The sequence below is a fragment of the Rissa tridactyla genome, chromosome 17, assembly GCF_028500815.1.
Source record: "Rissa tridactyla isolate bRisTri1 chromosome 17, bRisTri1.patW.cur.20221130, whole genome shotgun sequence".
In the NCBI taxonomy this organism is placed as follows: Eukaryota; Metazoa; Chordata; class Aves; order Charadriiformes; family Laridae; genus Rissa; species Rissa tridactyla.
Genome location: NC_071482.1, coordinates 4922092 through 4948416, shown reverse-complemented (window position 1 = coordinate 4948416; position 26325 = coordinate 4922092). Strand labels below are relative to the sequence as shown.

Sequence of the window (26325 nt, the reverse complement as noted above, 5' to 3'; positions counted from 1 at the left end):
GCCAAGTCTCCATTTGCTTTGACAGCCAAATAGATGGCTAGGACAAAGCCTGGGAGCCTAAGAGAGTTCAGAAGAAAAAGGAATTGTTTGAACAAAGCCAAAGTGCATCAGGATGACATGTCATCCGCGATGACATTCTCCAGTAGCACCACCAGCTGATCGACCCCTTCTAGCTGGTAATGTGCTGCATAACAAAGATCAGCAAAACTTTAGAGGACGTACTGGCCTTGAATACTGTAGGATGCTGCCGTGAATCAACTCCAACTGCTGGTTATTTTAAACAAATACTGTTATTTTCACAAATGAACCTGTCCAAAAGCACTGCACAGTGAAATCCTCTCTAGTTACAGAGCAGGAACAGGAATAAGCTTCTGCCTTCGCTGTGTATTATTGTCAAAGCAGAGGGATACGTGTGATTTCAGCTCTGTGTACCGTTCAGACTCCTCTGTTGACCTTGTCACAGAGCTGCTAAGACGCGTGGCAATGCAGACCCGGACTGAGCCTTCAAGCCACTTTATGACAGGAGACCAAGCTGCCATCAGACCGTAACAGCTGTTCAGCACTCAACACTGTGGCTGAGTTTCATCTCCAGGGATTTCACGGAGATCAAGCAAACAGTTCAAAAGCCATCACTTGTTCCACCTGGAATTCTTATGAGAAAAAGCTGATTTTGCCTGAATGATGTTTTATCCAACAATGAAGAGGCGCATCCCTTCGCTCACCTGGGATTTCCAGCAGTAAGAAGTACAACCCAGCCGCGTGAAGAGCATAAATCCTCTGCTGTGCATTAGCACTTTTATGCTGGCCCACTTGGACAAAGTGGTGCAACACAGCCACGAGAGCGTTATGAGAGAAGTTGTTTTCAGCAAACAAGGTCCAGATATTCTGAGGCGAAATACACAAGTAATAGTGAGAAACCCAGTAATAACATAGCTCTCTGCAAGTAGCTGCTATTAACATTTTAACAGTTCCCACTGAAACCAAACCCCTATGTATATAACACATATAAAAATACGTTTTTAATAATTATTTTATAGTGTATAATATTAGAATCGTAGAATGGTTTGGGTTGGAAGGGACCTTAAGGATCATCTAGTTCCAACCCCCCTGCCCTGGGCAGGGACACCTCCCACCAGACCAGGTTGCTCAAAGCCCCGTCCATGGGGCATACATGGACCTGTTGGAGTGGGTCCAGAAGAGGCCACAGAGATGCTGCAAGGGCTGAAGCCCCTCTGCCGCGAGGGCAGGCTGAGAGAGTTGAGGGTGTCCAGCCTGGAGAAGAGAAGGCTCCGGGGAGAACATATGGCAGCCTTTCAGTACTTAAAGGGGACTTATAAGAAAGATGGGGACAGACTTTTTAGTGGGGCCTGTTGTGATAGGACAAGGGGTAACGGTTTTAAGCTAAAAGAGGGGAGATTTACACTAGATATCAGGAAGAAATGTTTTGCAATGTTGGTGGTGAGGCGCTTTAACAGGTTGCCCAGAGAAGCTGCGGCTGCCCCATCCCTGGAGGGGTTCAAGGCCAGGTTGGACAGGGCTTGGAGCAACCTGGGCTGGTGGGAGGCATCCTTGCCCAAGGCAGGGGGTGGTACTGGATGATCTTTAAGGTCCCTTCCAACCCAAAGGATTCTATGATTTTTCTTTGCATCTTTGTTAAGCAGAAGGTGGCCCAGTGCAGCCTTACCTCCCTATTCTCATGGTCCTCCCCAGCGAAGGGTGCCAGGGCCTGGTAGAGCCAAGTGAAGGCATCGAGTCCCTCCTCGGTGATCTCCTCGGCTATCCTGGCATCCAGAGGTTCCACCTCTGTGAAATCCAGATCCCAGACTGCGTTCACCCAGACTGTGAGAAAAAAACAAGGATATGAGCACGGCAGAATCACAGAATCGCCTAGGTTGGAAGGGACCCTTCAGATCACCTAGTCCCTTCAACACCCGCATTCCAGCCTAAATAATACTTGAAAACAAATACGGGGTAAAGCGATTAGAGCGGAAACATCGGGTCGCCGAGGCCGGGGGGTGTCAGTTTCGGAGGGGGGGTCCCGCCGCTGCCTCCCCCCCGCCCCGGCGGTGCACCCACGGGTGCCCCTCACCGTCCCCGCACCTCCGCTGACGTCCCGCAGCCGCCACCCCTCCAGGGCCCGGGACAGCTCGGCCGCCGCCATCTCCCGCCGCCGCCGCCGAGTCTCTTCGAACGGGCCAATCGCGCTCTCCCGCCGGCCCCAGCGCGCCTGCGCGGGCCGCCCCCCGGAACCGGGGGGGGCGGGCGGGGGAAGGCGCTGCTGCCGCCGCCCCGGCTCCCGGCTGCCGGCTGCGGCTCCGGGCGGGCGGCGCATGCGCGGTGGCGCGGCCCGGCCCCGGGACGAGGCCCGGCGAGGCGGTCCGGCCGCCCCGGGCTCCCTCCAGCGGCGGGCGGGGAGGCCCCGCCGCCGCCCCCTCCCCGGTTATCCCTGCCGCATTGCGGGGTCCCCCGCCCCGGCGCCGGGAGCTCTGTCCGTGGTGGCTGCGGGCAGGCCGGCAGGCCGCGCTCCGCCGGTGCCATGAGCTTCTTCGGGTTCGGGCAGAGCGCGGAGCTGGAGCTGGTGCTGAGCGACGCCGAGAGCCGGCGGCGGGTGGAGCACAAGACGGAGGAAGGCAAGAAGGAGAAATACTTCCTCTTCTACGACGGGGAGACCGTCTCTGGCAGGGTGGTCCTCACCCTCAAGTACCCCAACAAGCGGCTGGAGCACCAGGGCATCAAGGTGGAGTTCATCGGGCAGATCGGTGAGAGCTCGTCCCCCGCCGGGAGCCGGCGGCCTCCCCTCTCGGTCGCGTCGCAGGTCCGTCTCGCCTCCCATGTCGCGTTTGCGCACCGGCCGGGGGCAAGTGCTGGCGCCCCATGGCAGGGAAATCCTCGCCGGCGCGAAGTAGGTTACGGCGGCTGCGGAGAGAACTCCCACGGCCACCCGGAATGATTCCAGACGCCGTTCTAGCCGGGCATCCCTGTCTGTGGCCTGGGCTCAAGCCCCGGCGGAAGGGAGGGCACCCCGGTCCCTTTCCAGGTCATTGTTCTCCCGTCCTATTTTCTCGCTCCTGCTCGGTCACTGGTTTCGGCTCTCGTGCCCGGAGGCAGGGTGGAATTTGGTTTCTGTCCTGCAGATGCAGGTCAGAGCCCGGACATCCTATCGATGCCAGCTCTCGGGTGGAATTCTCCAGGCTGTCTTTATTCGCAGCTCTAGGAGCTGTCTGTCTGCATTTCTCCCGTGCCTATTGATTCGGGTAGGGAAGCAGTGGCTCTGCCAAGGATGGTGAATTGGGTAGGTTTTGCCCAAATGTCTCACATCACCAGCGGCACCTCCCCAGCCCCGACCCCACGGCATGTTTTACCCAGGTAGATCAGCTTTCTGGGCTCAGCTCAGCCAATCCCATCTTTTATTTTCTTATTCTTTGCGTGGGTGACCACGCGTCCCTGCACGGTTAGTTGGGTGACTTCAAGTTGTTCAAAACTCGTGGTTACATGCGCGTGTAACCAATTTAGGTTTAATATTTCCTGCTTTCTTAGAGGAAAGGTAGCTGCCACACCCACTCTTCGATCCGAGTGGAGACATCTGTGTTTCATGGACGTGCCTGAGACCCATGAGCCAAAACAAGTTCAAGATGTTCCCGGTGATGGGACTGTGCGCGGCGTGTGCCATTCCTCATGTCTGTGGCCTTCCGTACTTGTGTTTAAGCCTCAAAATCACCGCGGGAGCTGTGGGCCTGCAACCTTTGCATTGCAAATTGTGTGGTCTAGGAAAGCGAACTAGAGGTTTTCCCACCCAGCCCTGATGCTGCTGTTTAATGTTTTTTGCTGGCCTTGCTTGTGCAGAACACAGCTTTTTTGGAAAGAAAGAGGAGGACAGGCAGGGAGAGCCTGTAAATGATGGAGTGTAAGCGAGCCCATTCATCGGGAGCGAGCTTATGACCTCCTGATATTTGATTATTATCGTCAGTGGAAATTAAGCATGAACTTCGCTTCCTGCTCCACTCTGTCTCCTCTCTGCTGCCTCACCTGCTTCTGAATCCCTGTTTTGGAAGACTATCGAGTCACAACCATTTAGAATAACTGCTCCGAATTCACATTATGGCCCAAGCAGGGTGCGTCAGGAGCTGCTGTGGCTGCACGTTAGTCCTTTGTTTTTGTCCATCAGGCCACTTTGATAAAGCGCTGAAGTTTGTACCACTGATGGCACTTCATTAATGCTTTCCATCTGAAAACAGCTTGCCTTATATTCCAACTTCTGGCTGCCCTGAGGTCAGTATCTATATGAGACAATTTAACGGGTAGGGAGACTGGGACGTAACGGAGTGATGTGTCACAGGGAAGATGGCTGTTCCAGACCGGGTACCAGAGGCCTGACTGTGAACACGGTGTCCTGCGTGGTCTCCGGTGAGCACAGAACCCATTTAAGACTGCAGTTCGCCTGCAGTTATTGTGTCCTGAGCGTGCCACCAAAATGTTGGCAGGGTTGGGTTTTTTTCCATCTGGAAACGTTAAAGCTCTGAAAAGCTGAAATTACAGCTTATACCTGTTTGACATGCTAATGTCTTCTAAAGTTTGGGAAATGTCAATCCTTCCTACTCTTAAGGCTGCAGAGCCCTTTCCGAGGTAGCAGAGAACTTAGTACACTGACATTTGCCTCCCCTTGCTTTAAATTCAGTCGTTGCCTTCTGCATCGTGTGGGAAGATGATATATGGCACGTGGCTTCTCCCTGTCACATCAACAAGCACTTTCCTCTCAGTGGACATGTATTCAGTGCAGAGAGAGTTGGTTTATTTATGTCACCTGCCTGCCCAGCCTGAAGGGCTTGATGGCACTCGCTGTTCTGCGTAAGCGAGGGGTGTTCTAGTGCCAATATTTCCATTACAGAGATAAGGTGAGCAAAGGGGTGTAAGAAACAGCCATTACTTAAAAGCTGAAATCTCATCGTGCATCTCAAGGAGCGGAGAACTGAGGCTCGCTGCAGAACTCTAATAAAACCTCTCAGAAGCCTCCTCTGCACAGTTTAGTGCTGACAGTGAACTTGTGTGTGTATGATTGCCTGATGACTTAGGTTTTTGGTTTCCTCGTCTAAAGGTATCAGATTGGCAAAGGCTTTACCTTTCAGAAGGACTGTGTGGGTGTCTTGTAGTTACACAGCTCACACGCAGGGCTGGGAAGGGCAGATTGCGTTGATGGTTGTGTGTAATACAGAGCTGTTAATGCAAATTGCAGAGTTTTAAGTTTCTTTTGCTTTGTCTTAAGGGAGAAAACTTTGTGGAAGTGTAGAGAGGATCGATTTCATTAAATGAGGAAACCTGTAGTCGTTTCCTGCTGACGCAAGAAGGTTGTGGGGAAAACTGAAGCAATGTGACCATGGTGGTTACTTGAGCTGGTTTGAGCAGTGCTTCCGAAGGTGAACGCTCTTCCCTTGTCAGTGGTTCCATGGCCATTCATGTGTTATCCAGGGGCTGGTGGAGCAGTTGACTCAGCTGCCTCCCCACGCACTTGGTAGGCAGGCAGCAAACACTGGATTTATGCAGAATCGGTGAGCATCTCCACTGTTACTTATTCCCTGGTGCGAATCAAGACCACTCAAACTCTGTTGGCAAAGGAGAATCAGGAACAGTTGGAAGCCTCCTAGCCCTTCGTTTTTGCTCTGTTGCTGTTTGCTGTTCTAGAGAAGCAGTGGTGTTTTTTTTCCTCTTTTTAGAGCGGCAGTGCCTTTGGCCTGGAATATTGTGTAGAAAAGTACTGGAAGAGATTGCGTGAGCTCCTGGCTCCTCTTCTCAAACAGTCTGAACACAATTAATATTGATAATAGGTGACCCATGTCACTCTGAGGCAAGCCAAGTTCCTGATTCGTTGTAGCAGTTGAGGCTGTTCCTTTCTGTTTCAGGGAGGAAAGTTCTGGCCGGCACCTGGCTCTGGTGGAGAGCAGTGAAGCAGTGCAGGACCTCCCCTGTTAGGTTCTCTGAACAGTGGTGAAGGAAGCAGTGATGTGGATAAGAGAGCTGCTCGTAGCTGTGAAATCTTCTGCCTTTCCTCACTGTGTCACGTGGGATTAAGCATCACTGCTTAACCTGGACTTCTGTCTTCCTAGAACTCTACTATGACCGAGGAAACCACCACGAGTTCGTGTCTCTGGTGAAAGACCTGGCCCGTCCTGGTGAATTCACTCAATCACAGACATTTGACTTCGAATTCACACATGTGGAAAAACCTTACGAGTCCTACACGGGGCAGAATGTGAAGTTGCGGTGAGTCTCCTCCCCTTGCTGACCCCCCTTCTGGGTTCTGTGCAGCGTGCAAGTACTGATAGTTACCATGATGATACTGGAGTGCAGCATCCCCTCTCAGACATCCTTGCAAGCTGATAATGTAACTCAAATTAATTTTGCTGGGCTGAGTTGTAAAAGGCTGTCTTTCAGGGCTTTGCTTTTATGAGCGTGCATTAGGCTTTATGGAACTTGTTTTGTCCCATTCAAATGACAAGAGAAGTCAGCCCCTCTGAATCAACGAAATACTTTCTAATTTATTTGGTAATTCAAAAAGCAAAATAAATTGTTTGTCTCCAGTTTTTGCTGCCTTGTAATCAGTCTTGTCAACTTTAATTGTGCTCTGTGTGCAAGCACATGCCTAGCTTGTATCTTCTTTGTATGTTGCAAACTGTATTTCACATCTAGGCACTCCAGTTGACTTGAAATCCAGTCACTGGCTTCGAAGGGGCGGTTGGAAAATTCTGAGATCTGCAGAAAGAGGTGTGCCCGTGGAGACTGGTGTGATCTAATCTCTTGCAAAAGGGCAGTAGTTTTAACATGAGCAAGCTGTTACTCAGATCCCTAAAATGGTGCTTAGGTAACTCAGGCTCACAAATGCATGCAAGCTTAAAGAAGTCTTAAAAGAATCTGCTCTTGCATTTGAAAATTCCCTTCTTTCTTTTCCAACATGGGGTGGTATTGGCTGCTCCAGAAGCCAGGGTACCGGTAAGACTGCTCGGGTAGCCCAGTGCAATCCACTCCGCCCCATGTCCCTCCCTGCTTTGTCTCTGTTGCTGCCTGTACAACCCTAATAGGAGGGGGACTCTCCTTGCAGGTATTTCCTCCGAGCGACCGTCAGCCGCAGACTGAACGATGTGGTGAAGGAGATGGACATAGTTGTGCACACTCTGAGCACCTACCCAGAGCTCAACTCCTCTATTAAGATGGAGGTGGGGATTGAGGATTGCCTGCACATTGAATTCGAGTATAACAAGTCCAAGTAAGTGTCTCAAGAGCAGCCAGTGGCTGTGAGGAACCATCTGCTACAGGGGACAGCTTGGTTTGGAAGCCTGAGGCATGCGTCTTGCATGTGATCCTCAAAGGGATTCTTTGTTCATGCGCTCCAGCGAGGCTGGAAGACTGTTCAGATCCTGGTGGAGGATCTTTAGGTTCCTCTCTTTGCTCATAGATGTGTTCTCTGGACGAAGGAGTGGGAAGCAATGGCTGCGGCGTACTGAGCTGGGAGCACAGTGTGAGGCTGTTGCAGTAACTTTGCATTCCCTGTATCCTTGACAAGATCAGTATTTGCAAGTGTCTTCAAAGTATGACATCTGCTCTTTGCCAGACAATGCAGCTGAAGTGGGACCTTAATTCGGGCACAGAGGCTGGAAACAACTCTTTTAAACTACTTTTAATGCATCTTTCCCAGCTGATGCTAGCAAATCTCCCTGAAGTGTAACATTTGGGTTAGTTTTAATTGACTTAAATTGGTTGTGGAGTCTTTGTTGTCACGGGGGTTTCTTACAGATACTTAGCCTGAAATTCTGTTTTTAATTTATCTGATCATGCTAAGTGTTCTTGTAAATTTCCAAAAGACCGGGGGATGAAAGATGAAGTGCTGTTTACAGCAGGCTAGTGGAGGTGGTTGATATGCCCTCTGAAATTTACAGCTGGGGCTGTGGGTAAGAGCAAAGTGCCTGACAAGCAAGTTCCTGCTCTTCAGTCTGCGTCCTGGTCTGCTGCACAGTGTTTGACTGTGGTGCCTTCTTCCTCCATGTGCTAGGTATCATTTAAAAGATGTGATTGTCGGAAAGATCTACTTCCTGCTGGTGCGAATCAAGATCAAACACATGGAGATAGACATCATCAAGAGAGAAACAACAGGGACCGGACCCAACGTATATCATGAGAATGACACAATAGCTAAATACGAGATCATGGATGGGGCACCTGTGAGAGGTGAGAAGGCAGACGAACCCTTCAGAATTCCTCTTCTGAAGTTTTTTCGGGTGGGAATACGAGTCCTGCAGTGTCTTCACTTGAGTCTGTGTGCTCAGTAGTAGTATGCATCCTGTTTCACTGGCAGACTCACAGCAGTTTACATAGGTGATTAAATATGATCCCCTTCCTTCTCTGGTATGATAAGGGGGAACTGAGGCATAATGAGTTGCAATGACTTAATTCTTTTGATGAAGCAGTGGCAGAACTAGGAATAGATGTAAATTCACTGTTGGCGTGGGCCACCAGCTGGCATTGCTGCAACTTGGAGCAGAAAGATGTGGTGTTCTAGCTCTGTGCCAATCTCCTGTGCCACTTGTTTTCCAGTTCCATTGCCCAGCAGAGTCACCTGCCAGAGAAAATGTCACCTTACTCATTTTTTCCTGCAGTGCTGTCTTGATGCAGGTCACAAATGAGTCCTATGCTGTTAAAGTGGAGATGGAATAGCTGTCAGCAAGGACAGGATCTGGCTGTGGACCACGCATGATCATTTTGAAGGGAGTTGGATCTTTTAGAACATCTAACTCCACTCATGGAAATGGTGACAAAGTTTGTGGCCTAGTGAGATTTTGTTTTATGGATGCTCTCCTAGCTCATATCTGTGAGTTCTGTCTACTGATGGTTCTGTGCACTTTGTAGGGGAGTCCATTCCCATCCGACTCTTTCTGGCTGGCTACGAGCTGACTCCAACGATGAGAGACATCAATAAGAAGTTCTCGGTGCGTTATTACCTCAATCTGGTGCTGATCGATGAGGAAGAGAGACGCTACTTTAAACAGCAGGTGAGAAACAGAGCTGTTAGTTCTTCTTGGACCTGTAGACTGTCGCTTGGGATACTATGTCATAAGGACCTTCTGGGAATTTGGGATTCCTGTAGGAGACAATCATGTTCTTGACTGAATATCTATAAGGACTAGACAAATTAGAATGTGCAAAGCGGGTCTAGAAGGAGTGGTCCACACAGGTCAGATGTGTGTGGTGGTGGGCATGTATGTAGAAGGTGCCCACCTGGGACTTCTTTTCCACTTCTTTGCCCTGCGGTGGAGCTTCTGTGCTTCACCTTATGAATTCCAATGTGGTAGCCAATGGCAATAGGACAGAGCTGCTCTAGACCTCCAGTGAGTTGCCTCTGCGCGCTCAGATCCTGGGGAGGAGCGCTCTACCCAAATTTTCAGGAAGGCCGCATTGTGAGGCCGCTGCTTGCCACTGCAAGTGGCCTCATGTGCGTGGCTGCGGCTGGAACATGCCAGCATGGGCTGAGTTCTCGCTGGGTGCAAGCTGCTCGCCTGGTAGCTTGGTTCAGCCTTTGGGTCTGGGTGGGGCCAGGAGAAGGTCTCACAAGCCCTGACAAGCCCTGCTGGCTGTGTTACTACAGGAGGTGGTGCTTTGGCGGAAAGGAGACATAGTGAGGAAGAGCATGTCCCACCAAGCAGCCATCGCCTCCCAGAGGTTTGAGGGGACATCCTCACACACCGAGGCCAAGACCCCCAGCCAGCCTGCAGAGAACAACGGCCGGCAGTGAGAGGCCACGCAGAGGAAGGCTGCTGTGGAGCCAGTGGGGACAGCAGCAAGGAGGAAGAAAAAAAACACTTCAGAGACTTCATGAAAATAAATATCCGTTTTTGACTTAATTCCTTTTCAAAGGACTCGTAGGGTGGGAAGGGGATGGGAGGGCAAGGCAAGCTGGAGCACTGGTGGTGCGGAGTTGAAGGTACCTCAGTGCTTCCCAATCAACTACATTCCTCTGGGGTCGGCTGCTTTGAGGCGTGTTGTCCGGAGGCTGCGGAGCTGCCTGATCTCCTCTTTGCCCCAAGAACCTTTCAGTGTGGCTGTGGGGAAGGAGAGAGCAAGTGAAGGCCAAATCTGCTGCTTCGTCCCAGCGGTGTGGAGGTTGCTTTGGGGCTGCGTAGGGTGGATATTTTTCTTGCCTTTCGGAAATCTTTGCGAGGGAAAATGACACAGTGATTAGCTGGAAGGTAGAGGGAGTCAGAGACTGAGGTGCGGCCTACTTGAAATCGCTTAGTGTTATCCCCTCGCTGCCTCCCTTTCCTCTTCATGCTGGCGTTGGATTCCTTGTCACAAACAGTTATATCACGTAGTTGACTCAGCCCAGGGACTGCCACACAGCCGCGCGGAGCACGGGCAGCAGGCACACTGTCGTGTCCTTGCCATGGAGCTCCTGACTGCCGTGTTGCGTCAAGGGGGAGCTGCGGCTGGTAGGAGGGAGTGAGGCAGGAGAAGGCAGTAGGAGGTGGCACAGGTTGGGCAGAGCGGTGAAGGTCCCAGTGCTGCTGGGTGGGCAAGAAGAGGGGGCAGGAAGGCTCCTGGCCAAGAGCAGTGCCTTCCTAGTCTTGTCTCGGCAGCTGCCTGAGTGCCCCTGAGATTCAGTCTCTCTGGTTGCTGCGCTCATACAGGTCCCAGTTGCTGCTGTGGAACAGGGGCAGACCAGGCTCCAGAGGTTTGGAGAATAGTTTTGGAACGTGAGAAATAAATGGGGGGCTCTCCTGGGAGCGGGCTTACGCTGCACACGCTGCCCTGCTCATGTCTGTGTCCTTGTGACAGGGCAGGCTTTGTAGTAGGGACAGACAGCAGTATAGAAACACATGCGTATTGTTTTGTTTGCTCCCTAACGCCTGCGGGATGAGGATTAGTAAGGACGGTAAGTGGATGCAATTGTTTTAAGAAGCTCACGGCCTGCGTGTGCTGCTAGATGAAGCCAAGCAGCAACTGGAAGGATGGTAGAGCGTTCTGATTCCAGAGACACATTCCTGAGGCCTGAGCTGAAGTCACCGGTGAGGTGTGAGGGTGTACCATGAACTGAGAACCTGAATGTGTTTTTTTTCTTTTCTAAAATAAGCTTCTTTTAGTCTTCAGCTAAGTAGAGTCATGAGAACGTTCCCAGAAGGGAGTCACACTCCTCCATTAAAAATTAGATGTGGCTTTGTAGAGTCGATTGACTGAGTCTGGAGAATATCCATCCTGTTTAGCTGCCCTTCAAGGAAGCAGGTGATTAGACCTCCTAGCAGATGGAGAGACAAGCCTGCACTAAACGCTGGGATATGAGCTCTATCAAGTGGAATTTGTCTGGATTTCCCTGTGAGTGTGGCTCGCTAGGGTTTTGTCCAGCTTCCTTTTAACTCTGGAATGAATCTCCTGTCTCTGTCCTACAGCTGAATGTAGCACAGTCGTCTTGCAGCTGGGAAATGGAAGTATCTTCTGCTTGGTTAGTGGAACAGTGCTGGTGGAGGGAGTGGGGCCTGGGTGGGAAGGGGAGCTTTTTATGTAATAAGACAGCTACTGTATTTCAGTGATAAATGTGTGTTTCTGCTTGCCAAAGTAAGTTATCTTTTACTCACCACGTGTAAGGTTGTGGTTTTTAGTAGAGCTGGACAGTCTCGCTCTGTTGTAGAGGACACTAATGATCTCATCTCTGCTGAATGCTCGTGTCACACCATGTTTCTGCTCTGTAATAGTGAAGACGTGGCTTGCTTTTCTTTACGTGAGAAGTCTGTGCCATGGGCTGGAGCCGTGTCTTCCTAAGACTGAAGCAAAACCTTACTTTAGACAACTACCTTGTTATGCCAGGGCAAGAGGCTCACATGGCAAAGGAATCTGGATGTTACTTTTGACACTCACTCTACTCCCCTCTCTGTGTCGGGGGAACCACCTGTGCTGTGGCAATACACAATCTTTTAGAGACAAAAGATTTTGTCTCCCATTGGGAGCCTCCGGGGATAGCAGACTATCTTTCTGTGGCTATGCTGAGCACAGCAGCACCCTAACCACCCTCTGGCTTTCCCTCAACTCCCATCCCACCTAGCATTTTTTCCCTTGCCTATTCCTCTTGACTGTAGGCCATGTGGTACTAAAGAAACCCCATGGATGAAGATATCTCTGCATTCCAGGAGTGTTTTGTTTACTGGCCGAACAGCATCAGTACTGGATATAAGATAATTGTCTGACAAGACAATGCGCTGTAAGGAGATTTCTATTAAACATCTGTTCATCACTTCTGGAGGGATTACTTGGAAAAGGTGCATGAGCCTATACATTGGATTGGTTTGTTTTCTTTTTTTCTGCTTTGTGCCCTTCTCTCCTGTATCCCTACTTGTGGAACCAGAATTCAGAAACCATCCCCGTTTTTATTTAATCTAAATGGACCATTCAGCCTGTTACCCACTAGGCCCCCTCTGTTTGTCCAGGGTGGAGCAGATGTTCCAAGCATCCTTAGAGAGAAGTTGAAGCATAAGGTCACTCCAGGACAAGGTACTTTAGAAAAGCATTTCATTAGCACGGGAAGGGGCAGACACTACTCGAGCAGTCGTGCCCCTCTGAGCTGGGTGGTTCTGTTCAGTACTTGGGTCATTCCCTCCCTCCCAGGCCGAGTCAGGCAGGGGGGAGTGTGCAAGTACTAAACCAAGCAGTGCAACCTGTAATTAAGCCTCTGCTGTGTTTACATGTTTCTTAATTCGTCGTCTTTTCAATGGCTGTATTTTAAAACTTGGGTTTTTTGTCTCTCCAATTAAAAAGAGCCAGCCCTGGCTGTCAAATGCTGTCCATGAGTTTGTCTGATATGGTTTATATTGCCTGGCCTGGGTCTGGGTTGTTGGTTCTTTTTACAGTATTAAGACATTTTCCTTTAGTGCCATACTGTGTAGCCTCCCAAACACACTCAAGGAGTTTGTCCTTTGTTATCTTTATAAAGGCGTGGTCTTTCTTTAAGCTATGTCACTGCTTAGAAGCTGTGCTGGCGGAGGACCCACGTAGCTTAAAAATGAGCAAGCAAGATGTATTTCCTTCTATTTCCCTATTGTCAGTACTAAAATAACATGGGAGGTTTTGTACCTGCAGGAGGTTATCTGTGATCTGCTTTGCAGCAATCAGGCTGGATGTGTACATACATCTGAATTTTCTTGTTCTAGACAGAAGTTAGCAATACCTTTCTGCAGAAAAATGTTCCACTGCGGTACATGGAACTGCACTGGATCCTGTAGTCACCATCCTCAAGGAGGATGTACCTGTTTCATCCTTCAAGACACAAACTGCAGATTTTTCCACTATTAAGAATAGAGTAGCTGCAATTGATTCTAAAAGGCTTTATTTAAAAATAAGCAAAAATAACAGTGTGTCAGAATAAGGGATGTGTAGCTGCGAATCATGTGCAGGCATGTTTTTGTTGCTGCAATTGAGCAAGTAAACTTAAGAATTACGCTGGTTTCGGAGGAGGCATCAGCGGGCTGGGTAGAAGCTGTGCTGCTGTTAGTTTCTTAATGTGGCTTTTCCTCTTCCAGGCTCAAGACAAAATCAAATTCCTCTGCGTTGAAAAGGTAAGGAAGAGAAAGCCATCAGTGGAGCTTCCAAGTTCTCTGAGTGAGGGCTGCCTCTCAGAGGGAACGGCACCAAGAGTGCAAAGAAGGTTCTTACCTTGTGTCAGTGGTTGGATGGAAAGCCGTTGTCTTGTGAAGAGCATCATGTTCTTTAGGGGGCCTCCATCTGCTTTATGTGCCAGGTAGTGGGCCTTGATTTCAGAAAGGGGGATGAAACGTTTTGTCATCCGCACAAACTGGACATCCACCTGGGAAGCGATGGGCAGCAAAGGAGCATGGTTGGAGAAGGACATGGCCTCCACATGTCACATGAGATCTTTGTGGGGATAAAGATTTTAAACGGAAGCAAATGGCCGATGCGTACTATCTTATAATGGGATGGAAGTGTCTCCTTTGCTCAAGGCTAAAACAACTTTCAGATACTTCTGGCAGGTGATCTGTTTACATGAATCTTAGCACTGTGCACTAGCAACACGTTGTCACAGACAATACAAAATTGAGATGTGGGATGCAGCCAGGCTGTGAACAGTCACTTCCCTATAATTTAGTGTCCCTCAAAACTATAGCTTTGTTTGCTGTAGGCCGAGAGTGGTACTTAAGAGATGTTCCTTCTCTTTGCTAACCCAGAATTCTGCCGTGCACGGAGGTCAGCTCTGCAGCCAAGTAAGATTTGAAAGTTTAGGGAGATACATTTGGCAGCCTTCTGGAAGGGATGGGGGAAAGGGTAGAGAAAACAATCAGGATTGGATTTTCTCTTGAGAGAGAAAAAAAGCAGCTACGCCAGGACAGAAGCTTAAGAAGATATGTAATATGATGCAAAGACACTTCTACCTTCACTCGTCTTGCACACAGAGCTTGAAACAGCTGTATTTAGTTTACTACATTACCATGGACCATTTGGGGTTCTCTTTTCTGCTGGAGGAATCATAATGAGGATCCTTCTGATCAAACTGTGTGTGATCAGGGTATGCCTCCTTTACGATCTGAAGCAGAAGGGGAGAAGAATGCAAGACATGTTCCCATCAGTTAAAAACTGTTGTCAGCAAAGGGTATGAAATGCCCTTGAACAAGCTGTGGCTAGATCTAAGAAATAACCCTGGTGCAAAAGTCAGTCTTGCTTTCCCTGAACTCCATTTTAATGGTGGGATGTATTTCCTTCGTTTACATTTCTTGGGTCGAAGCACTGCAGAACAGTATGGCTCTCAATGAGGCATCATCGCCTCTTTGGAGAGCAATGTGGAAGGAGCACACGCAACAGAGGAAAACTGGGTAGATGATGATAGTCTTCGTGATTAGCTCTCCTCTTAAAAGAAAAAAGCTTTTCTGTGCCCTAGGTTTTACACTACTGCCTTGCAGGCTCAGCTGACTAGAATTTAGTGAATCAGATTTTAATCAGAGTGTGGAGCAACACTTGACTTGGCTGGAAGCACTCTGAAACGTCAGCAGGAAAACAGCAGTTTGGTTCCATTTCTCTGGGGAAAGATGCCTGAGTCAGCCCTGCTGCGAGATGTACCGTTGAGCCTAGATGCCCTAGGCTCAGTCGCTGCTCTGACTGGACAACTTTTGCACTCCTTTGGTGCTGAGACAGAAGTAGGGCTAATAAACTGTTTGATAACCCACTCATTATTACTTCCCCCCCGGCCCCCCCCAAAATACAGAACAAGAAAGAGGCACTCACCTTGACAATGCCAACAATGCCAGGCTCTTTACAGTTACTGTGGTAGAAGAAGGCCTGCTGCCCAAGTTTCATGGCTCTCAGGAAATTCCGTGCCTGTCAGGTGTAAACGAGACACTTCAAACTCTTTGTATCAAGCTCTCAGGGTTTCATTATAAGCAGCTAGCAACAAGAACTAACAACAAGGGAGTTGTATGTACTTCAGAGCTACTCCGTAAAGGTTTCCAACAGTTGTCGTACAGATGTTTTATGCTGCAGTGAGATGAAGTAAAAACAAGGATAAAGAGTGAGGTCCTGTTGGCTAGAGAATATGTGGGAATTGAACAGCCCAGCCCCCCTCATTCAGGGACGGTGGAAGACTTAAGTTAGCTGTCAGCAAACAAGCAGAGCAGGTCATATATAGGGGGGAAGCACATGTGGATCTCCTTTGCAGAGAGGGCTGGAACAGAAATCTGTACACTGACAAGGCATAGTTTGGGTAGTACAGACTGGCTAAAAGGTGTCAAGGGAAGTAAAGGCTGGCCTAAGCTAAAGAAAAAATGGATAATTTGACAGAATATTACCCAGCCTGAATCTGCTTTCGACCTAGAGGCAACTAAGCAGGAGTTTTGACTTCTGAAAAAAATAACAGCTGTAAAAGCAGGCGGAGTGCCTCAAAAGAAATACTTCAGGCAAAGGGAACAAGTTATATGTGGGGAGAGGAACCTTGTTTCTAGTTCTGTTTCAGTGATTCCATCTTTGGCATGTGCTCCTTACCTGGTAGTTTCTTACTCCATCCCAAAAGGTTGTCTGATTGGGCTCAGCTTTCAAGTCGTCAATGCTGAACTGCCAAATGGAATGAAAACACATGTTAGGTTCAGGAAGCAGTCCGATCTTCAATGTCTATATTGTGCCTAAACATGTGTTCCTAGTAGCTCCTTCAATTATAGTACAAACTTCACACTATTTTTTTGGTTCCCGCAGGGACTAAAGAAAAGCCTTCATAAAGGAGAAACACTTCAGCAGTGTAAATGCAGAGGCTGATATAGATGCTGCCCCTACTACGAACAGCTAAGCATCCTCAGGACCCGATTTCCTCTTCTTTTACAAGCATCAAACCCCAAGGTTTTCACCCTGGCAGAGAACAACATTATGTCTTTCTGTTTCCAGGAAGACAGACTGTTTTTGAGAAATAAAGATGCAACAGTGTTAATATTGCAAACAGTCTGAATTGTTGGATCCTGTAACTCAGTGTTCAGGCACTAGTGCCCTGGATAGTAGTTAAAGTGCTTCTCTACTTTGCTGAGTAAGGATGGGCGTCGGTGCTTACTTTCACATCCACTCCCTTCTCGAGTCTGCTCTCTGGTTCCGATTTCAGAAGCCAATGACAATATGTTATCTTGCTTTCCTCCCCACCAGTGTCAGATTCTTTTGTCTTCTTCCAGTTCTTCCATCCTGACTTGGAACTCCCAGCTGGAGGTTTTGTGGACTTCTCCTCTTCCTCCTTATCCGGAGTCTCCTCCTCAGTTTTGGCAATTTTAGCATCAGGCTCTTTTTTATCTTAAAAGAAACAACAAAAAAAGACCATTCAGACAAACCACATTTTGTTTCTGATAAGGACTGGGGCTGAAACATTTTTAGTCATCCAAGCTAGTTTCACACACTGGTATTTTCCTGCAGCAGAAGTTTGATGCACGCCAGATGCTATGGGTAAGGAAGGAGCATTATGCACCAGTGTTTCTGAGTATTTCTAGTTTGCATCTGAAATAAGGATTTTTGTGTGTGTGTGTGTGGTGTGCACAAACCACAGTCATAGTTAATCATAAAAAAGCCAGGATAGACCAGGTTGCCCACATGAAATGTAGTTGAATTTTTTTTTAATGAATTGCTGAGAAATCAACTGCAGGCAACAAAGCTGATTTAGGTGAGTCAGGTGAATAACAGGGAAACGAGCAGCAAAGAAAGAGAGCTATTTCAATTACTGCAATAGCTGGAAACCTTAGATTAAGCCTCTACTGTGCTACCTGTTCAGAGGAGGTCCACATCCCTGTTTGTCCAGGATCCAGACAGCAAAAACCAATTAATAAGAAGTGAATAAAGGGTAAGAAGGTGGTTATTTGCTGGAGTTCATTAAGCAGATGAGTGGCACAGATGATCCAACATTGCAATTTTTTTCATCTTACACCTGAAACACCACATAATGTTGCCTCAAGTGCAAGGTTTTTGCTTTTGGGGTTTTTTTGCAGCTGGTACCGCATCAGCTTCCTGCCTGGGTATACTTGGACAATCTCTAACACATAAGATCTGAAAACTCTTCATAAATGGGCATGAGTTACATTTCTAAACCACCTTTTGCTGGGAATACATCATTGTCCCTACTGAATATCTAGCAGACTTGTCTCAGTCACGCATGGATGCTCAGCCCATTTTTAGAGAGGAAATGCTGTCTATAAGACGTGCGGCTTTGAAAGACAGACGGTTAAGATGACTGTCTGTAGTTTCACTATAGCTTGGAACCTCAAGTGAGAGACGCTAAATTAGTTAGGATGTCAGCACAGACCTGATACTGCTCCTTTGTCTCTCTTTCTGCTTGGCCAAGGCATCTCTGGTCTCTTTGAATTATCTTCTCTTCACTGAGAAGCACCTGCTGAATGAGAGAAGGAGGAGGAATTACTGCTTATTCAGGCAAGCTGAAAAAAAGTAGAGCTGTCCGAGACAGAGAATGGTAAAAGCTGTACGGTAAGTGGTGAGTAAATAAATTCCTTTTCTTGAGCTCAGCCATTTCCTCTATCAGTGCGAACGCTGGCACTGGTTGAGGACCACACCCTCAGCGAGTTGGGGACAGGCAGGCCTTCCACAGCACTGCTCTGATGGACATCGGCAGGAGGGCTGCTTTGCTCCACAGCGGCGCAGCTGCTGGAGACAAGTCCCCAAGGTGCTTGGCCTAAGCCCGGCGCCGCTCTGCCGTGCAAGAGGAGCCCTGCTTTTGGAAATGGGAGAACAGCTTGCTTCCAGAGCTCAGCCCAGCCTCGCACCAGGGGTGTCTGGCTCAGCTTGTTGCTCGCAGAGATCATGCCGGCAAAGTCCCTTCGGGAGAGGACGCAAGCTGGCTGGTCCAGCCCCAGCCCCCTTCTGCCAGCAGCCCGTTAGAAGTTATTTGGCTCCGAGCTGGCCTCCTTCTGCCAGAGCGGGTGGCATCAACTTTTCCGCCTTCCATGCCAAGCTTCTCCCCTCCCTCTCTCCCACCCCCCCCGGGCTCCCCCTCACCGGCTCCGGCCGCAGCAGCCCCCTCTCCTCGGACTGGGGAGAAGGATGCTCTCGCCTTCGAGCCCCGGCGCAGGAGGAGGAAAAATACCGCCCCCCGCCCGACTGCAGTCGGAAATGGGTGACCGTTATGCAAAAAATAAGGCATGGCCTGTGGGCTCGCCTCCTTCCCCGCAGCCACCGCGCGGGCGGGAGGCGCCGGGGCCGGGACTACAGCTCCCAGCCTGCCCCGCCGACCGGCAGCCGGGCCGCTGCCCGCCGACGACGCCTCCCGGCCCGGCCCGGCCCCGCCATGGCTTGGCGAGGAGCCCCCTTCGTCGCGGTCCGGCGGCTGCTGCGGGGCCCGGCGGGGCGGCGGGGGATCGCCTCCTGCATTGACCGTAAGGCTCCGCGGCGGCCGGCCGAGCGCGGCGGGGCAGCCCCGGCCCCCGCCGGCCCGTGGGACGGGTCGGGGCCGCGGGGATCCTCCCTCCACCCCCGTCGTCGGTGCCTGCGGGGCGGGAGGCGGTCTGGGGTGAAGCCTGGGGGCAGGTCGGTGGCCTGGGGGCTCCCGTCCCCGCCGGGGGGGTGATGTCCTCGCTCCCGCACCAGCTGCGGGCAGGGCGACGAAGGCCCCGGCCAGATGTGCCCACCTGTGACGAAAAGCACCATCCCCTTCCCTCTGCCTTTCGAGGTTTTTGAAGCTTGACTGTGAATCAAAGAGTATCTTAAAAAAGAGTCGGTAGAACACCGCGAAAGGCTCACTGGGGGGGCGGGCCAGGCTGGCTGCCCCCGGCTGTAGATCTGGGTTATCCTGCGATTGAATCGTCTTCTGATCGCTGAGCACCGCCTCTGGTTATGGAATAAGGGCTGTGTCTGAGCCGGACTCCTGCTACGGGATTCCTGAACCCTTTCCTGATGTATTGCCTCCGTGTTTAAATGTAACCACATTTAGGATTGAAGCAGCAGCATCCCTATGAATTTTAGGAGAGGAACTAACAAAGTAACATTGGGTCTATGTGCAAATGAAGAAGGAGGTTTCAAATGCAGGATCTAACCAAAACTTTAGATCCTGTTTCCAAAGGACTTCTTTATTCATGGCTTGCTTTCTAGTGTCACCCTTGTGAAGTCCCAGCACTGTGTCATTGTATTTCTGCAGCACAGACCTAGTGAGATGGAGTGACAACTGCCGTGGGCTGTGCTGCCCCCGTCCCTGTCTCACAACGCTCAGTAGACAGGGATAGCTGGGACCTCGGGTTTGTTTTGTCCTAGGAAAGCCCCCTCCCAAAGCCCGCTGCCCTCTGCCAGCACAGTTCATGATGGCCCCGAGGAACAGGGAAATGATCTGTGCAAGAGACCCTGTCCGGTTTGTGGGAGTTAGGGGACACGTTGAAATTGACTGGGGTATAGACAAGGTGGTAGTGCTTGCTTTCTGCTTGCTTTCCCGCAATAGACACGTATCATGATCGCTTCCTGCTTTTCTAGCATCCACCGGCCTGACTGAGGAGCAGAAGGAATTCCAAAAAGTTGCCCTTGATTTTGCTGCCAAGGAGATGGCTCCTCACATGGCTGAGTGGGATGAAAAGGTATGACAGCCTCAGAAGGGTTGTACTGCCCAGTTTTTCCTCTCTTAGGATGTTACGATCCTGGGGTCTTATCAGAGGGGTTCCTGCAATAATTCCTTGGTGCTGTAATGCCATCTGTAGAGATTTTCTTTGAAGCTGCTGCTGTAGCGGGGTGGGAAGCCATCAAAAATTCCTAGAACCTTTCCTAGACAGGCTATTCAATAATCTGAAACCTGAATTTACTTCTGAAGATAGTATGTATCTGTCTAGCCGCCTCTTTAACCCACCCAATTAATTTAAAACTCTGCAGGAGTTTGGGACCAGATTTGGTAGCCCAGATGTACCAAAAGAGATTGAATATTGATCATGAGTATTCACTTGTGATGTCTCTGCCTATGCGAATAGGAAATATTCCCTGTGGAAACAATGCGGAAGGCAGCCCAGCTAGGATTCGGTGGGATCTATGTGAAACCAGACGTTGGTGGCTCTGGATTGTCACGACTTGATACCTCCATAATCTTTGAAGCTTTATCAACAGGATGTACCAGCACCACTGCTTATATGAGCATCCACAAGTGAGTGTCAGCCGAGTGGTGGATGGTGTCAGCCTGGCTGAAAACCACTTTTTTTTCTGTGGGCTCTAAATCCTGCTGGAGACAGCTCTTTTATTATTTAAAGTTGGGACCCCAAGTAGACACGTCCCTGTGAGGATCTCTCAATGGCAGCAAACAAATAGGCTACAAAAACTGAGACGCCACCAAGAAGTAATTTTAGCTTTGTGGCATGCAAGATGGGATTAAGTTCTGGATTTTGTTCCCCGCTCTTGCACTTAAGCTGTCTATAGATAGTAACCCGCCTGGAAAAAGCCTTTGTGCTTTGGCTGTACTGTAAGAGAGCCCAGAGGCACCAGCTGATACTGGGGCCCTGTCCTGCTTGTACAGACATGTTGTGAATGGAAGGTGATCTCCTTTCTCCTGGCTTCTGTGGCACCTAACTTTGTTCTGTTTTGGGGTGGAGCAATATGCTTTCAGACCATGGTGCTTTTGCCTGGACCCCATGGAGCTTTGTTCTTCTGTTCAGCCAGGGATGTTCTTGTATGACTCGCCTTCCTCCCAGGGCTGTGTTCACATACTGTAATACTGCTCCTTCTCTCCTGCCCCAGCATGTGTGTTTGGATGATCGACACCTTTGGCAATGAGGAACAGAGGCGCAGGTTCTGCCCATCGCTCTGTAGCATGGAAAAATTTGCTTCTTACTGCCTGACTGAGCCAGGTGAGCATCCTCAACCTTCCCTCCCTCCTAACATGGTTTAACTGGACATGAACATTGCATGGAGCTGGAGGTGAAAAGTTTCTTTTCATGTTCATTTGGGCAATCGCTGGGAAGTTGGGAAGGGGCAGAGGATGATGGCTGAGATGCTTGTGGTGGAAACCTGTGTGGTTTTGGGTACGATCCCTGGGAGATTTAGTAGGCTCTGGACCTGCTGCTTCATTGTCTGCTTCCTTACCTCCCGAACAGGAAGTGGAAGTGATGCAGCTTCCCTGCTGACCTCAGCTCAGAGGAAAGGGGACACCTACGTCCTGAACGGCTCCAAGGTACCTCTTTGCTCCTCCTAAAGCTGCTGGATGGCACTGCATGCACAAGGGGGCCTGGGTCTAACCATCCTTTCCATTTCCTGCTGTCTCCTCATCTCTGTGTGTTCTCCCAAGGTAGGACATGCTCTGCAGAGCATTCACCAGAGCTTAGTACAGTTGGGTCCCTAAATATCTCCTGGCGCGGGGTCTTTGCCACTCCGTCTTTGTACCCCAGCTGCTGCTGCACGCTCAGGGTTAGTATGCGAGAAGCCGCCCCTTTCTTCTTGTGCCCTTCTGCAGGCCTTCATCAGTGGGGGAGGTGACACCGATGTGTACGTGGTCATGTGTCGCACAGGAGGCCCAGGCCCCAAGGGCATCTCCTGCCTGGTGCTGGAGAAGGGGACACCAGGGCTCGGCTTTGGCAAGAAAGAGAAGAAGGTAAGAGGCTTGGTTTTCACTTCCTGTGTGCTTGAGGGAAGTGCAGGACAGAGATGAGCTCTTCTGTGCAAAGCATTAGGGATCTCCTCTTGGATGGGACCAGAGTCCCAGCCTGGCGTGGTTTTTCCCAGCCAAGTCCAGCTTTGGTGAAGTTTGCACAATACCCGTCCCTTTGGAAAGTGAAGGATCTTAACTTCAGGAACATCAAGGTTCGCTGGATCGGTGCCTCTTCTCAAATACATGCATTCCAGTTTCCAACTCAGCACACTGAGGCCAAACCACATAGACCACAGGCGCTCTGCGGCAGCTTGGCAATGAGACCAAGGGGTTGAGAGCGGGCTGAGCAGTTCTCTGTGGGAGCTGGCAGTGTGCTGCTCCTCAGGCATTCTGGAAGCTGCTCTGTTTTTTCCCAGGTGGGCTGGAATTCCCAGCCAACTCGGGCTGTGATCTTCGAGGACTGCGTTGTTCCTGTTGGAAACCGGCTGGGAGCTGAAGGGCAGGGCTTCAACATTGCCATGAAAGGACTGAATGGAGGCAGGATAAATATTGGTAAGAAAGACTAAAGATTGGTAAGAAATAACAAAGGGAGGTGGGCAGGAACATCTCGTTGCCTGTCTGCGTTAGCTTCATATTCACTTTGTGTCTGTGGCTTCTCCCACCAGCTTCATGTTCGTTAGGAGCTGCTCATGCCTCTGTTCTTCTGGCTCAGGAACATCTCACTGTCCGCAAACAGTTCGGAGAACCCCTGGCAAACAATCAGGTAAAGTTTCCACCAAACCTGCCCTCCCAGAGCTGTGCTTTTTCTGATCCTGACTGAACAAGCAGCCAGAGGTCCCATCGCTCGCTTCACAGGGTCTACCCTGGAGAAGTCAGGAACATGCTTTTCCTGAGTAAGGAAGCGTGGCAGGCCGGAAGGTAGTGGGGATGTGGTTCAGGACACAGGCCCCTCCAAAGATGCTGACCTAGCTTTTCCTCTCCTGCTGGCAGTACCTGCAGTTCAGGCTGGCGGAGATGGCGACGCGCCTGGTGGCGGCACGGCTCATGGTTCGCAATGCAGCGCGGGCACTGCAGGAGGGACGGGAGGACGCGGCTGTGCTCTGCTCCATGGCCAAGCTCTTTGCTACTGATGAGTGCTTTGCGGTAGGTTACTCAGACCTCAGTTGGCATCGTAACTGGAAGCTTGGAGACCCCTCTTGGTGCTCAGGATATCAGAAAGCAGTTTGACACTGTAGCGATGCAGACCCAAGTGTGCTCATTGAGCCAGAAGCCTCATTTCAGCACCAGGATGTTTTACGAGAGAGAATTCTGCACCCTGTGGAGGCTGCAGGATTAGCCTCTCCGCAGTTCAGGCTTCGTGGCCTCTAGTGCTTTCTACACTACTTTCTAGGAGACCAAGTAGGGAGACAGGACAGGGAGAAGGGCATTTTTACTTTCAGAGAGTCTCATCTCTCCTAGGTAGCAAGTGGTCTTTCCTAGACCACTGAAAAATAAAATATTATCCCAAAATGTCCCTGAAATGAGAAAGCAAGAAAGGAGAAAAAGAAAGGAAAAGGAAATCTGCACCTTGACACTTCCTAGATCAGTGCCATTTAGAAGGTACTCTCAGCACTCTGCATTTTTGCTACTTACTGTGTTTTATGTCCCAAGTTGACATAGAGGCGTGGAGTCATGTTTGAGTAGAAACCAGAGCCCTGAGCAGATTCCTTGCCTGACTGACCACTAGATGGTGATCTGGTGTTTCCCTTTTGGCATTAGGACCACCATGGAAATGCAGTAAAAATTGCCTTAGTTAAGTAAAGTGTTTCCTGGGTGTTTCTATGCCATTGTGTTCACATAAATGCACCATTAATGTGAAACAGCACTTACGTAACATGATAGCACTGAGAGCAGCACTGATGGGGACTGAGAGCGCCTTGCCATCGCACTATACTTCGTTAAGAGATTAGGTGACCAGAAACAACAAAAATGAGCCCAGGTTTCTGGGTTCTTACCGAATTTCTGTTACTGACTTGTCCTTGGCACCCCATGAGTCACTTCAACAGCGATGTTATCTTCTTAGATCTGTAACCAGGCTCTACAGATGCACGGGGGCTACGGCTACCTGAAGGATTATGCTGTCCAGCAGTTTGTGCGAGACATCAGAGTCCACCAGATCCTGGAAGGTAAAAGACACTCTTACTACCAGCAACTTGGCAGCGAAGCCAGGAGAGAGCAGGCCCTCCAGAGGCCCCCACCTTCCCACATGACTCTCTGATTCTTGGGTTTCAGAATCCCATTTTGCCCTGAGCATGAGGTGTCCCTGGATGTCACATGTGGGAATTCCCTGGCTCTTAGTGTATTGGAGCACTTACTGTGTATTTTAAGAATCTTACAGCAGGGGGAGATACCGAGTTGTCATGTTAGCGGTGCCTCTGTCCAGTTTCATCCCATTACTCCTACAGATGCGTGCTGATGCTCCCCAGCAATTCCTTTCCCGTGATTCCAGTCTATCTTCACTCTTTGACAGTGTGTCTCTAATGATGTCTGGCCTTTTCTAATCTCAGTTCGGCCTCCAAACCATTTTGTTTTGAAAGCCCTTCACCTACAACCAGGGTACCTGATAAGGGACATACTCTTTTCAATACCAACTGGGTCTACAGCCTTTCTGTTTTGTGTATATGTTACATAGTGAAGCAGAGAACTCGGATGTTGGCACATATCCAGTTCTCCTCAATGCCTGGAGCCCTGTGAGGGCCTCTCAATGCCCAAATAAAACCAAACACCAGCATCTACCGCTTTGAAGCCTTTCCTGAGGGATGTGGTGGCACTTGGCAGTTATATTTTGGCCCAAGACCTCCTAAATGCCACCTCAATTGGTGGGAAGAGCTTTTCTGTGCTGTAGACTGCAGGTCAGGGGAGAATTCTCTTTGCCTTCGTTGGGGGCAGAATTGGACCATCTCCTAACTGTTTGTCTTTTGCACCCTCATCCTGCTACAGGTACCAATGAGGTGATGCGGATGATTGTGGCCAGGAATCTGCTACAGGGCTGAAGCCAGGAGCTAATCTCCAGCCTTAAATTACTTCGTCTGTTACGGCTTGGTCTGTTTCCCTCCGCTGTTCCCCAGCTCTCTCCCCGGGGAGCGGAGAGGGGGATATGCCAGTGGAAACAGTCTTTCTGCCTTATATTGACTGGGAGCACAGCTGGACGCCACCCACATGCTGCCACAGCTGCACTCTGTGCCTGGCGGAGCTGCTGTTACGAGGCTAGTATTGTGCAGCCTGAAGATATACATCACAGTTGTGAATACGAGCCTCTGTCTCCGAATCTTGACCGTGGGCTGCTTGCCAGCCATCCTTCACAGAAACACCCGACCTGTTGGCCATCTCCGCTGAGTCAGGACTGAATCAGGAACTTCAGGCAAAGGTGCAGCCGAAGCCCATAGGACTCTTCCTCTATCAACGATATCTTTAGTTGGAGAGAACGAGTTGCTCTGCTTAAAAACCTGTCCTTCTGGGTGCTGATTGCACCACTGGGAACAAGTTCGCCACAAGTCCTGTGGCTCTAACCACTTGCAGAGTGCAGTGGCTTTTAAACTGAGGAGCAGGATGCCTCTCCTTTAGCTAGAAGCACTCCTCTTCCTCTTCTCCCAGCACACCTTGTCCAACGTACCGACTCCTTGTTGTTCTCCCTGTTCCTGCCACATACTGGTGCTTTCTCTATCTCAAAGCAGCCTTTGCAGTACGGAGGTACAAATCAAAAACTAAGCTCCTGCACAGAAATATTTAACTCCGTTGCCTCAAATCACTACTCCCTGCTGCGTGCAATGGAGGGGGGAGTAAAAACGTTGGTAAATTCAACTATTTTTTCCCCCTCGGGTTTGGAATCAATAAAGCAATGATACTGAGAGGGTCAGAAGTTGTGATAATTTCCTTCTGTGGTATTTCAGGTATGTAACCAGAGGTCACGGGAGCCTTCTGAAGTAGGGGGTTGCAAAAAAGTTCAGTTTCTGAGGGTTTGTTTTTTTTAGTTACAGTGTCTCTTAACCCCTTCAAGCGAACCAGCTCCTCCGTCCCCCTCGGCACCCGGCAGAGAAGGGAGCCGACAGCGGTTAGGGGCAGACATAGGTGTTTTCCGACCGCCGGCGTCGCTAGACGGCCAGAGACTGTTGCTAGCAAGGCCGTACCTCTCCTCCCTCGCTTCCCCGCACGCTCTGCAAAGGGTATTTCTCTCGGAGGGCGGTTCAAACCGTGAGGACTGACGCCCCAGCACGGTTCCCCGAGCGGCAGAGCCG

At 50.0% G+C, this 26325-nt stretch overlaps 4 protein-coding genes across 7 annotated transcripts in view; 2 read left to right on the top strand and 2 right to left on the bottom strand.

The window, feature by feature from the left end:
* Positions 1-2199, bottom strand: part of NCAPD3 (non-SMC condensin II complex subunit D3) — a 28282-nt gene extending 26083 nt beyond the window's left edge. Inside the window, exons 1-3 of one of the 2 annotated variants that reach the window (XM_054223043.1) lie at positions 2101-2199; positions 1685-1839; positions 723-885 (exon numbers count right to left, since the gene is read on the bottom strand). In XM_054223043.1, the coding sequence (XP_054079018.1) occupies positions 723-885; positions 1685-1839; positions 2101-2161 (379 nt within the window). In that variant the 5' untranslated portion in view covers positions 2162-2199. Of the gene's footprint in view, positions 1-722; positions 886-1684; positions 1840-2100 lie in introns of those variants that run through there. The other variant, XM_054223044.1, reaches the window with a different exon arrangement.
* A 145-nt stretch (positions 2200-2344) lies between these two features.
* On the top strand, positions 2345-16456 carry VPS26B (VPS26 retromer complex component B). Of its 2 annotated transcripts, XM_054222996.1 has the most exons (7): positions 2345-2759; positions 6099-6255; positions 7091-7255; positions 8039-8214; positions 8893-9035; positions 13545-13580; positions 16219-16456. In XM_054222996.1, exons 1-7 carry the CDS (start codon positions 2537-2539, stop codon positions 16276-16278), a joined length of 960 nt encoding a protein of 319 aa, XP_054078971.1. In that variant the 5' UTR covers positions 2345-2536; the 3' UTR covers positions 16279-16456. The 2 variants fall into 2 exon arrangements, with proteins under 2 accessions (XP_054078971.1, XP_054078970.1); XM_054222995.1 differs by lacking the exons at positions 13545-13580; positions 16219-16456 and adding an exon at positions 9629-9884 and having other exon boundaries at positions 2347-2759.
* THYN1 (thymocyte nuclear protein 1) lies at positions 13335-18662 on the bottom strand. 2 transcript variants are annotated; one of them, XM_054222998.1, is made up of 8 exons: positions 18502-18662; positions 17795-17878; positions 16565-16794; positions 16012-16080; positions 15259-15351; positions 14468-14563; positions 13678-13828; positions 13335-13567 (listed from the first exon to the last, which is right to left on the bottom strand). In XM_054222998.1, the coding sequence occupies exons 2-8, from the start codon at positions 17835-17837 to the stop codon at positions 13521-13523; spliced, it is 729 nt and encodes a 242-aa protein (XP_054078973.1). In that variant the 5' UTR covers positions 17838-17878; positions 18502-18662; the 3' UTR covers positions 13335-13520. The 2 variants fall into 2 exon arrangements, with proteins under 2 accessions (XP_054078973.1, XP_054078972.1); XM_054222997.1 differs by having other exon boundaries at positions 17795-17881; positions 18502-18661.
* Positions 18663-18719: 57 nt separating this feature from the next.
* ACAD8 (acyl-CoA dehydrogenase family member 8) lies at positions 18720-25233 on the top strand. The gene is made up of 11 exons (XM_054222993.1): positions 18720-18878; positions 19963-20063; positions 20448-20617; positions 21205-21314; positions 21561-21637; positions 21917-22054; positions 22468-22603; positions 22717-22814; positions 23042-23194; positions 24114-24216; positions 25031-25233. The coding sequence occupies exons 1-11, from the start codon at positions 18791-18793 to the stop codon at positions 25081-25083; spliced, it is 1227 nt and encodes a 408-aa protein (XP_054078968.1). The 5' UTR covers positions 18720-18790; the 3' UTR covers positions 25084-25233.
* The last annotated feature ends 1092 nt before the right edge of the window (positions 25234-26325 follow it).